The sequence below is a fragment of the Sinocyclocheilus rhinocerous genome, unplaced genomic scaffold, assembly GCF_001515625.1.
Source record: "Sinocyclocheilus rhinocerous isolate Xijiao unplaced genomic scaffold, SAMN03320098_v1.1 scaffold552, whole genome shotgun sequence".
Lineage (NCBI taxonomy): Eukaryota > Metazoa > Chordata > Actinopteri > Cypriniformes > Cyprinidae > Sinocyclocheilus > Sinocyclocheilus rhinocerous.
The window spans coordinates 703,029-714,055 of record NW_015625574.1 but is presented as its reverse complement, the minus strand read 5'-3'; the positions used below and the strand labels follow the sequence as shown (position 1 = coordinate 714,055).

Here is an 11,027-nt window from a genome sequence, read left to right as displayed (position 1 = left end):
CTTCTTCTTCTTCTTCAAAAAAAAAAAAAAAAATATATATATATATATTGTCCATTTTTAATAGATGACAAACTAGAAAAAGCAAAAAAAATTTATCACATTAAAACCAGACACATAAATATATATATATATATATGCTGTACAAACAAACAGACAGAGTTAACAATGATGAAGTTAATAAAGTGTTGGTTTCGGAGTACTTCAGGTATGTGAACTTTGCTCATTGTTTTCAGTTGGTAAGGTATCTTTGTTCATTTTCTGTCTTTTGAAAAAGGACCCCCTGTCATGTCACACAATTCACAGAGGGAAAAAAAAGTCTGAAAAATTCATGGCCATCTCTGTGGCGCACCGACCGCAGTTAGAGTTACACTGTTACAGCTTGAAAGAGACGGATAAACAGACAGACAGGGCTAAAAAGGGGTGGGAGCCGAGAATGGAATATACTAGAGCGCGGGGTTTTCCTTTTCCCCAGTCTCCCTCTGTTTAGTAGCGAGTGATGAAAGGATAAATTTCCCCTTGCCCTTTAAGCGCAGCATTGTCACAGAGTTCAACGGCCCTAGCGACAGATGAGTTGGAGCCCCTGAGGGCCCCGCTCCAGCCTCCATCTCGTGCGCTTTGTCAAGAGCCAAGCCACTGTCATATGAAACAGACATCTAATAGGTAAGCCTTTGTGTCCAGCCCTTCACATCTGCTGACCCACCCAGCCCCCAAAGAGCAGCGGCGTTCTGCGAGGGAAGACAAACTGAGAAAGAGCTCACAAGGGGCCCTGGAGAGCTGATAAAGCCATGCCAGTGTTATTTCTGAATTGCGGCCGCGCTCTGTGGTTTAAGGTTCGCGAAAATTAAACCACAGGCAGGCATTGTTTCATAAAAGCGTTTAGTCGTCACATTCAAACGCGCCTGGCAGTTTTGTGTAAGTGTATTTGGGGTGGTATCTGTTGTTGTTGTTCTGTGCTTTTTAGGTGAAAGTACAAAAAAAAAGTTTAATTGCTGATACTCCCGGGGGTTTTGGAGGGTGTTTCAGTAGTTTTCGTTGCCTTCCCTGGAGGCCTGTGTGTGTATGTGAGGTAAGGTGGTGAGACACTGTAAACTTCTGCTTCATGTTTCTTGATTACTCTGTTTCTCGGAGAATTTTGCCACTGGATTTATGTGCTCTGTCGTAATGAGTTCTTTTAAATAGTTGTGACATAAAACTAGAAATATACACAAAGGCAGATGTAAATGTTTTACCAGCGCATTGCATGTCACATACTTATTTTGTGATCCTTGCATTACTGTGCCATTAACAAATTCAGTACACAGGGGGCAACAGAGTTGCCTTCAAATGCCTGTGTTATTAAATCAGGTGTTTTATTAGATAATTGTAGGGCCCTTTGCAATGATAAGATTGCAACACGTAAAATGTAAATAGCAATGTTGTAAAGTGTAAATGTGTACCTTGAATGCAAAGTAAGTCACTTTGTAGGGGTGTGAAGCAGAGCCGATGTCTGTATCTGTATCTGTAGCAAATATATTTTACTTTTTCAAGAATGGGAACATTCTAGAAGTTTCTAGAATGATTCTAGTGCTTTCTGGAACATTCCAGAACATTGTAGGAGTAGTCATTAAAGACAAAAAATCATCCAAAGTACACGTCTGAAGTTTTGGACGACTCACTTTGGTAACTGTTGTTGTTAGCTCAGTATTATGCATGTGCCATGTCATTTTTATGCATGAGTTATAACATATTCGCTTTAATAAGTTCTCAACATATTTTTTTTTCAGTTTTCATAAGCACTGTTAAAGATACACAGAAGTAATGCGATTTTCATATTCAGCATGTCAAACTTCATAAAGAAACATTACAAATAAAAGCGAAACGTTTATAAAAATGTGTTTCACTGTGTTATGATTTGTGTTCAGAATGCAGCAATGGGTGAAAAGACCTCGATTAGCAGGATATGTTTGCATTTATTTCATGGACTATATTTTAGTCCTAAAGCCCGATACAGTTTTCTCTGTGCACACATGATGCTTTATTGTGATAGATGGCACTACAGCTGACATATATGATGGTTTGTTATAATATCCCCTTCTCCCAATCCCTCATGCATGTACCTGTTGATTGTGACTCACCTGCAGAGCAATGAGTATGTTGGGCAGAGCCTGACCGTAAGTGTCGTGGCAGTGCACCGCCAGTGCGCTGACGGGCACCTCTGTCAACACATCGCTCAGCATCTCGGCCATGGAGCCCGCGGTGCCCACGCCAATGGTGTCCCCCAGGGATACCTCATAACAGCCCAGCTCAAACAACCGCTTTGCCACCTGGGCCGGAACAGAGGAAAGCCATGAAAACACTATCCCCCTTGGAAATATAAACAAGATGAAGGAGTGCACACAGAGAGCTCATTCTGAGCGTTAGAAAAGCACTGCCATGTTACAGCGTCATGCGGGGTTTTTTAGCAAACATCGTAATAAGGGCCTTGTGGGACTACCAAAATTGTGGGAAGAAAAAATATGCAGAGCGCTCAACACTCAATGAGATTTATCACATACTGGAAGGCCCATTTAATCTTGCTTCGGGCCGTTATACACTGAACAATGCTATTCGGATTGAACGACGCTGCTATTACAATACCTTTGTGACTTGGGATGGTTTTACTTGTCCCTCATACGGACAGCCGAGAGCACAGGAAACGTACCTGGAAAGAAGTGAAAGAGCGGTTACACTTTATTTCGATAGTCCACTTTAGACATTCTACTAACTATAAGTAACTTTGTAACTACATGTCAGCTACATGTCAACTAATTCTCATTAATTTGCAACTACATGTCTACTAACTCTCAGAGTAGACTTAGGGTAGGTTTAGGGTTAGTAGAATAAGTTGACAAAGAAAGTGTTAGAAGATATTAAGCAGACAGTCTACTAATACTCTACTAACTGCTAGTTGACATGTAGTTGCAAAGTTACTTACTGTTAATAGAATGTCTAAAGTGGACTATCGAAATAAAGTATTACCGAAAGAGCTATGAGACGTAAAGCTCAGCCCATGCTGGAGGATATATAGCTTTGAGCTTATAGTACCAACAGTCACGCAACATAGGTGAAATAATGCCAAGTGCTGTTTTACTGCAACCGCAAGCAGAACAGTCCACAGCGGCCAGAACAACGGATTACATCTATCACAGAATAAAACAAAATGTTCAGCAGCAGGCGAAACATATGGTCGGTGTCAAACGGTTGTGACAAATAGTACCAATAGTGTTGACAGTGGGAATGAGAAACGGTGCTAGAGAGCGACGTATAAACCATATGTGCTTTCCATATGTGAAGGAAACATGTTCTGCTAGAAACAGTGAACAAACAAGTGAAAAGTTGAAAATGTTCCTCTTGGGCTTGTGGTCATCAGACGATACTGCTGTGTGCTACCAGAATTTCTGTGGAGTCTCTTCTTGAACGTTAGGCATTGAGTCACATTTGCCAGAATGAGTTCGTCAGAGTGAAGTGACTGCTCTCTATCGTTTTTTTTTTTTATGTTACTTATTCAGTAAAGAGCACAGCCTAAAAACTCTGGACACATATGGACTTGTACTTGTAACTGATACAAAGCGCCACACTGCATGCACATCTGGAACTTGACTTATTTACTCATTAATTCTGGAATAATTTCATGCTGCTCTGGTGCCCCATCTCAAAACCTCAAAGGAGAACAGTCCAAAAAAGTGTAAGTACAATAAAAGAAACCACTGACCTTTCGGTTAAACCAAAGATCAGTATTGGAGCTTGCTTATATAACGAATGGCTTCTGAAAACCATAGTCCTGAAGTCTAAGCTCAGTAGGGACAATCTCCTGGATCAAATGTCTGTCTCAGTGGTATTATTATGTTGGCAGCTCAGAGGTAAACCTTGATTTTTTTTTTCTTAATTATTTTATTTCAGCTTATTTTATTAAACATTCTGCTACCAATAAGAATTCTGCTGATTTTGCAGGGAAGTCATAACAATCAGCATTGCAGAACATTCAAAAACATCAGCGAGGGTCAAACCTACAACTATCCAGTAACTACTTCAGACCTTGATCCAGTATGCCCCTTTGATTAACTATGGACACATGAATTCCACACTTGCAGAATTCAGCAAAAAGCTCTGCCAATTTTGAAAACAATTTGTGACCCTGGACCACAAAACCAGTCATAAGTCGCTGGGATATATTTGTAGCAATAGCCAACAATACATTTGATAGGAAATTATCGATTTTTCTTTTATGCCAAAAATCATTAGGATATTAAGTAAAGATCATGTTCCATGAAGATATTTAGTAAATTTCCTACCATAAATATATCACAACTTAATTTTTGATTAGTAATATGCATTGCTAAGGACTTCATTTGGACAACTTTAAAGGCGATTTTCTCAATATTTAGATTTTTTTGCACCCTCAGATTCTAGATTTTCAAATAGTTTGAATAGCCAAATATTGTCTTATCCTAACAAACCATACATCAATGGAAAGCTTATTTATTCAGCTTTCAGATGGTGTATAAATCGTAATTTTCTAAAAATGGACCCTTATGACTGGTTTTGTGGTCCAAGGACACATATCATTCTCAAAGTTCTTCCTGGGGGGGGGTTTCAATGGCCGATACTGTTGGCTGTTACGTTAAGTCAGCCCTAATCCTGAATATGAGGTTACGGTCTTGCCTACAACCTTCCCTTTACCAGACCTTTATCTGCTTTGCAACAACAACCCTTTGAGTAACTATAATCTGCAGCACAATCAGCCGGTTTCTGCATCACTGGCAGATTGCTGGTCAGATTCTCATTCAAAATTAGTGTTGAAGTGTGAAAGTGCACATAATGAACACTGGCCTATTACTTGATATGAATACTGGGTCTATGGCACATAGCCATAGCTTCCCGTCAGGCTGAAATCATTTCCAAGTTGATATTCTTCCTGCTCAATGTCACACTAATGATGGATCCCAGAGACTGCTTGTATAAACATAAATGTTTGCTCCTGTCCTAGTTAAGCAGTGACTCAGCACAGGGGACTGTGGTACAAAGATGGCAGCTAATGGGCAGAAATCTGGAGAGAACTTTATTTCTGCAATAATGGAAAGTCCACCATGCAAAGTGTGACACGTCGCTTGCACTTTAATTTAATATCAATTCTGGACACTTTGATTATGCTTTCAACTATCAATGAGAATGCTCTGATTGACACATTTTGGCACAGATATTCCCCCAAAATCAGATAATTCTGTATTAGGCCTCTAATGAACCATACAGCTACCTGACGTTGACTTGATTTCCTTTCGATACTTGTGCACAAAATGAGCAATGGCCTAAATCTCAAAGAAAACACATAGAAGAAAGCTGGTGTCGGTTTAACGCACCCGCGCACTGGTACGCCTTCCCGTTTGGCTGCAGAGATGACCTGCTCGAACCTCTGCAAACTCTCCTCTATGGAGCAGTTGATGTTCTTCCTGCTAAAAGTCTCTGAGGCGGAACCAAACACTGCCACTTCAGTAGCTCCTGCTGCAACCTTTAACAGGAAACATTTAATCAAGTTTGTGCTTATACAGTAGATGTTGGCTTGTGAGCACAACTGGCATGATTAGCAGGGAAAGCAATTAACAGAAATGGGCTAAACATTTACAAATAAATGGTGCAAGATGTAAAGGTTGCACTCTTATGTAAAGCAAAGGGGCAGTGAATGCGTAGGCAGAGCACATGCATAAATAAAGTGGTTTATTATACAAGAAAAACATCATTGGCCTGGCATGGAAGGTAAATTGCAAATGTCACTTGTAAATAAATGTAAATGATGCAAATATTTACTTACAGCTGCCTGGAAGCCCTGAATATTGGGAGTCAGAACAGGGTATCGAACGTCAGGAGACCTTTTAATCCCTCTCAACACTGCAGTGTGGTCTGCCATCTGAAAAAACAAAAAACAAACCAACAAGTGTTCATACTCAAGCTTTATCCCAACGGGTTTTGCGCAAATGCAGTTTTTGGATGTGAATACCAAATGCAGTGGTTTTGTGTTGACAGAAAAGCCACAGGATATCAGCCAACATTCTCTCGAGGATAACAAGCGCACCTTATTACCTGTGCTACCCACTTTGAAGACACAAAGCTAGTGGCTTCGATGACGGGCAGCCCGGTCTGAGAGAGCATGTCTATCAGCTGGATTTTGACCTCTGTCGGCACTATTTCCTACAGGAACACAATGACGCAAAAGTCTTAGGTTTCTATGAACACATCCAGGGAGCGTGTACATCTGTGAGCCTGTGCTATTGAGATGAATAATTTATTTGCCACCATCACCAAATGAATAGTTTTCCTGTGAATATATACAATAGGACAATATCTGCTAAAAGGCTCGTTGGAAAAATGTGCCTGTGGCGACATTTTTGCAAAATTATAATATGTTTCAGTGAGTGGTGCTAAAATGTAACAGATGCTGAATGTATCACAATTGGTGTCGCCAACACATCCCAGCCATTTGCAAAATAAACGACCGTTGAGTGATGCTAAAAAGTTAACACTCGATTGCATTTGAAAAAAAAGAACAACCTACACTAAACCATACCCTAAAAAATATATTTTGAAGCAACCATGGCATTTAAACTTGCTTGCTTGCACAGTTTTCCAATTCCAGTCTATGTTGACTAAATCATGCTAAAAATGTGTCCAAATACAACATTATTGGTAGTAGTGTATCATGCATCCTATATGTTTTGTGCTCACCAATGTCATTACTGAACAAAAATGTGTACCAGCTGTGGTTTTCTTTATGCCTCAGCCACTTGTTATATTTATGTCTTTGAGTTTGTTATGATGGTGTTTTTCTCCTTAAATTTAAAAGCAGAATACTAATCATAAACATGCTTAACCACTTCGAGCCACAATGCTTCAAGCACTTTAGAATTGTGAAATCTCTACCTTCTCGTTTTGAAGTCCATCTCTCGGTCCGACCTCCACAATTTTGACACAAAGTGGAAGCTTAGGCAGTTCAGAGCACTGTAAATTGAAAAACAATGAGGAAGGAAGAACCATATAACAATTTCACAGAGCTGTACGGAAAATCTGAAAGGTGGATTAAGACACATCCTCTGTCCGGTGCTTCCTGTCAAATGGTGCGTACAACTTCATGTTTTGAATCTGCTCTTCAGATCCTTGCCAGGTCATTTATGACATAATGTGCTTTGGAAACAAGCATTTCCTGTCTTCCAATGGTAAAACCAAAGCTAAAGCTTTGAATTCGGGAGTTGTATTACCAAGGGCCAATGCTGTGTTTATAGAAGATTTGAATGGCTATAAAACCCCAGCCTCTTGATACGGAAACCCTCGCTGTGAGGAACTGCACAGACTAGTTTCTTTAGAGCTAAGTTTGATTTAATTGTGCTGTCATGGAGGGGGGGAATGGATGTGTGAAAGGAATGATAACAAACTTCTTTTTAAGCAGTTTCTGACCGTGTGCGCTATGTAGGTGGAGGAGAACCGTTGCGGTTTGTCCCGTTATCACCCCAGGCCTGCAGTTAGGACAGTTATTCACTCATAAATCAAACTTGCCGCTCAAACCAGAAATACAGGCCCCACTAGAAATATCCATTAAAGCATTATTTTCTTATCAACGAAATAAATTAGACCAAAACACTTTTGCTGTCTCTGTATTTTTTAAACATTTCTGGCCCCTATCTTTGAGTGGAATTTTCAAGAGGTTAAGCCAAAGTTGGGAAGTGAAACAACCGTGTCATTTACTGTATTTAAAGTGCATTTCTATATTGGTCTAATAAACAATCTGTTCCCTTTCATGGGAACTTCGAACTGCGTCCTCTAGGGGTCGCTATGGGGAACGCCTCATCGTGACCCGTGTCTGAAGCATACATTGAAAAAACACCAACTCATTGGCCGGCGACAGCCATGACGTCACTACCGGTGCGACTACAGTATAAATAGGCGCCGGGAGCACACATCATTCTCTTCTTCGTCTTCATTGACTGTTTTGTTTGAAGCGTGCATTTCTCTGGTAAGAGCGATCTCTATTGATCTCATTATGGCGAGCACTAGCAAAGCGTTTAAGGATGTGTGCATTCGTGTTGACGTTGTTTAACATCTGATGACACACACGATCTATGCGTTATTTGTTTGGCGATTTGTTTCGCAAATCTATGCGTTATTTGTTTCGCATGCCGATTGCCTCCGTGGGGGCAATCGGCATGCACTGCTAATATCTGAGGGGGGCAAAGAAGCTGAGGCTGAGCCTTCCCAATCCTCCTGCCCTTGCGTATGATGAGTTTTTGGAAATTATGGATCGCGCCACGGCGAGACTTTACTTGCCGTGAAGCGGGTGAAGAAAGTGACGTCGCGACGTATCTCGATGAACGTTATTTTTCTGGCCATAACCCTCCAGCTCAGGTGAGCCTTCCTTTCTTCCTGTTTTCCATATAAAGATTGAGAAGGAATGGAAGAGGCCGTTTTTTCCTCATGCATCCATCGATTCCAATCTCTCTATGGGTGGAAGAAGAGGATGATGTGTTCTCCCGGCATCTATTTATACTATAGTCGCACCGGTAGTGACGTCATGGCTGTCGCCGGCCAACGTGTTGTTGGTGTTTTTTCAATGTATGCTTCAGACACGGGTCATGACGAGGCGTTCCCCATAGCGACCCCTAGAGGACGCAGTGTCTCGTTCCCTACTCAGGGAACCATGGTTACATACGTAACCTGAGACGTTTTTCCATTTAAACCTGTTTTGTTCACTTTGGCTAAAAAGCAAATAACACACAGAACAAAGTAAAAGAAACAAATATTTAAATTTATCTATCTATTTAGTCAGTTAGTTAGTTAATACATGATTGAAAAGATCATGCATTTTAAAAAAATTATCACAATGAACATTAAAACCTTTCAAAGAGAATATTTCTTTGTTTATAGTAAGAAAACTGAATAAAACATTGACTAAAAATTGTTTCTTAGGTGAAAATTCGATTTCATATTATAGCTATTTTAGCTTTTGTTTACTGTGAAATTAAGTTACTAATAGCCAAAACATTATTATATTCACCTACACTAAATAAAATTTTGTCTTGTGTCTAAAGAAAATCTATGGTATGGTACAGTAAACACGCAATTGTTTCTCTGCTGAACTTGATTTCTTTGCTTCAATCTGCTATCACGTAGAGCGAATTTGAACCGATCAATATGTGAAAATTAGTGTTCAATTACGATGATGTCAAACCATTTCAATTCCCATTTTGTTGAAGAGTGGAGCTTTTGCTTAGGGCTGAGTACATATAAAAGAGGATGTTTTTGCTGCTTTACTCAAGAGGCAGACTTAGTATTTAGTGTGCAAATACAGTATGTGCTTTTGCTCACTAATCCCGTCAGGGAACCGTATCAAGAATATGTAATTAAAAATAACTTTAAAATAATGTCATTTAATGATTTTAAAATTATGTAAACAAATGATGTTTTATATTACATAATTTTAAAATTTTGATTACATTTCTGATTAATATTAAATAAAAACAAAGTTCGAACCAAGCCATAATTACAATTTGAGAGAAAGTAATACAGTGGTTTTTTTCAGTGTAGTTTCAATCCCATATGAACTATGTGACTATAGGTCTGTACCATATACTATAGCATAGAATACTGCAGGGTATCATAATTGAATTAAATTCTTAATGTAACACTTTAAGGACCAATGCTCACTATTAACTAGTTGCTTATTAGCATGCCTATTATTAACATATTGGCTTTTTTTTTGTGCTTATAAAGCATTTGTACTACATGACCATATTCTGCATCCCTAATTCTAGCCAATACCTAAACTTACTGTAACAACTACCTTACTAACTATTAATATGCAGCAAATTAGGAGTTAATTAAGGCAAAGGTCATAATTAATGGTTTGTTAATAGTGAGAATTGGACCTGAAAATAATAAAGTGTGACCAGTTCTTCAGTTTGCCATAGGCCTCAAATCTCATTTGCATGTTTTCAAATGGAAAACAATGCCATTTGGCATAAATAACATAAAACCTGGCGTGGCTTGTTGAAAATCAGCATTTTGTAATTAAACACAAATTTAAAACAAGATTTGAGAGCTCTGGTGGAGGTGAAGAGTGAATCCTGTTTTTTTTTTTTCAGTCACAAATATTGCATATAATGTCATTAACTCTTGAGTCTCACAGAAGAAAGAAAATAACTGGTTGAGGGTAACATGAGGGTCATTTATTAAAACTCTCATTACGAGGTGAGCTATTCCTTTACGCGACTGCTTTTCTCTCTGCGTTGCTGTATTTCCTAGAGCCATGTATAAATCTTGCACATGCAAAAACAGACCCCCACCTTCTCTTCCCACAGGAGCCGTGGAAACCAAGGATAATCCCGCAAGAAAGTCTCATAGCTCAGGCACTGCTTGACCGCAGTAGAAACGTTACCCATCCGGCTAGCACGATCTGCCAGCCCGGTGCTGTTCCCAGATGGCACCTGTGGTGATCAGAGTGCATATGCGCTTCCGAGCAGAGAAAGGAGAGCATCGCTTCGAAGGGCGCGGGATGACTCAGCTGTTACCATGGCAGCAGCATCCCTGCCTGTGAGGGGGAGGGAAGACGCAGGCTGAAGACGTTAGACGTGTTTTGTTAGCTTTAGACTGACAGCTCCACGGGAAGTACGGGACCCGCTGGGATTCTCGGCTCTACAATGAGACTAACCACACGCTGCTTATTTTACTGCCCTTGGCTCCCCTCCCCAGCGGAAATCTACAGCTTCGGGGAAATACGCTGCCGTGATTGATCTCCTGTGACTGAGGCAGCTCATGCTTTTCAATGGCCGGCCGTGCCACTCTTGCCAATGTCAACTGTGCTCTGTTATAAAATCTCTCTGTAAAGCCGGGCTGCAATTTACTTGTGAAAGAGCCATTCTTCCTGGCCCAGGTGCTTACAATAGAGAGGTTTAAGGAAGCTCTTCCTCAATAAGATGCTGGTGTGCCGTGAGAGGGTCTGGCCTCTCTCTCACGGGGGGAAAATGCAA

The 11,027-nt window shown here is 40.2% G+C and overlaps 1 protein-coding gene across 2 annotated transcripts in view; it reads right to left on the bottom strand.

The window, feature by feature from the left end:
* hmgcll1 (3-hydroxymethyl-3-methylglutaryl-CoA lyase like 1) overlaps nt 1-10,500 on the bottom strand; it is a 22,460-nt gene extending 11,960 nt beyond the window's left edge. Inside the window, exons 1-7 of one of the 2 annotated variants that reach the window (XM_016567234.1) lie at nt 10,344-10,500; nt 6,931-7,008; nt 6,094-6,201; nt 5,821-5,920; nt 5,376-5,520; nt 2,617-2,680; nt 2,115-2,303 (exon numbers count right to left, since the gene is read on the bottom strand). In XM_016567234.1, coding sequence (XP_016422720.1) covers nt 2,115-2,303; nt 2,617-2,680; nt 5,376-5,520; nt 5,821-5,920; nt 6,094-6,201; nt 6,931-7,008; nt 10,344-10,439 — 780 coding nt within the window. In that variant the 5' untranslated portion in view covers nt 10,440-10,500. Of the gene's footprint in view, nt 1-2,114; nt 2,304-2,616; nt 2,681-5,375; nt 5,525-5,820; nt 5,921-6,093; nt 6,202-6,930; nt 7,009-10,343 lie in introns of both variants that reach the window. The other variant, XM_016567229.1, reaches the window with a different exon arrangement.
* Nucleotides 10,501-11,027: the final 527 nt, after the last annotated feature.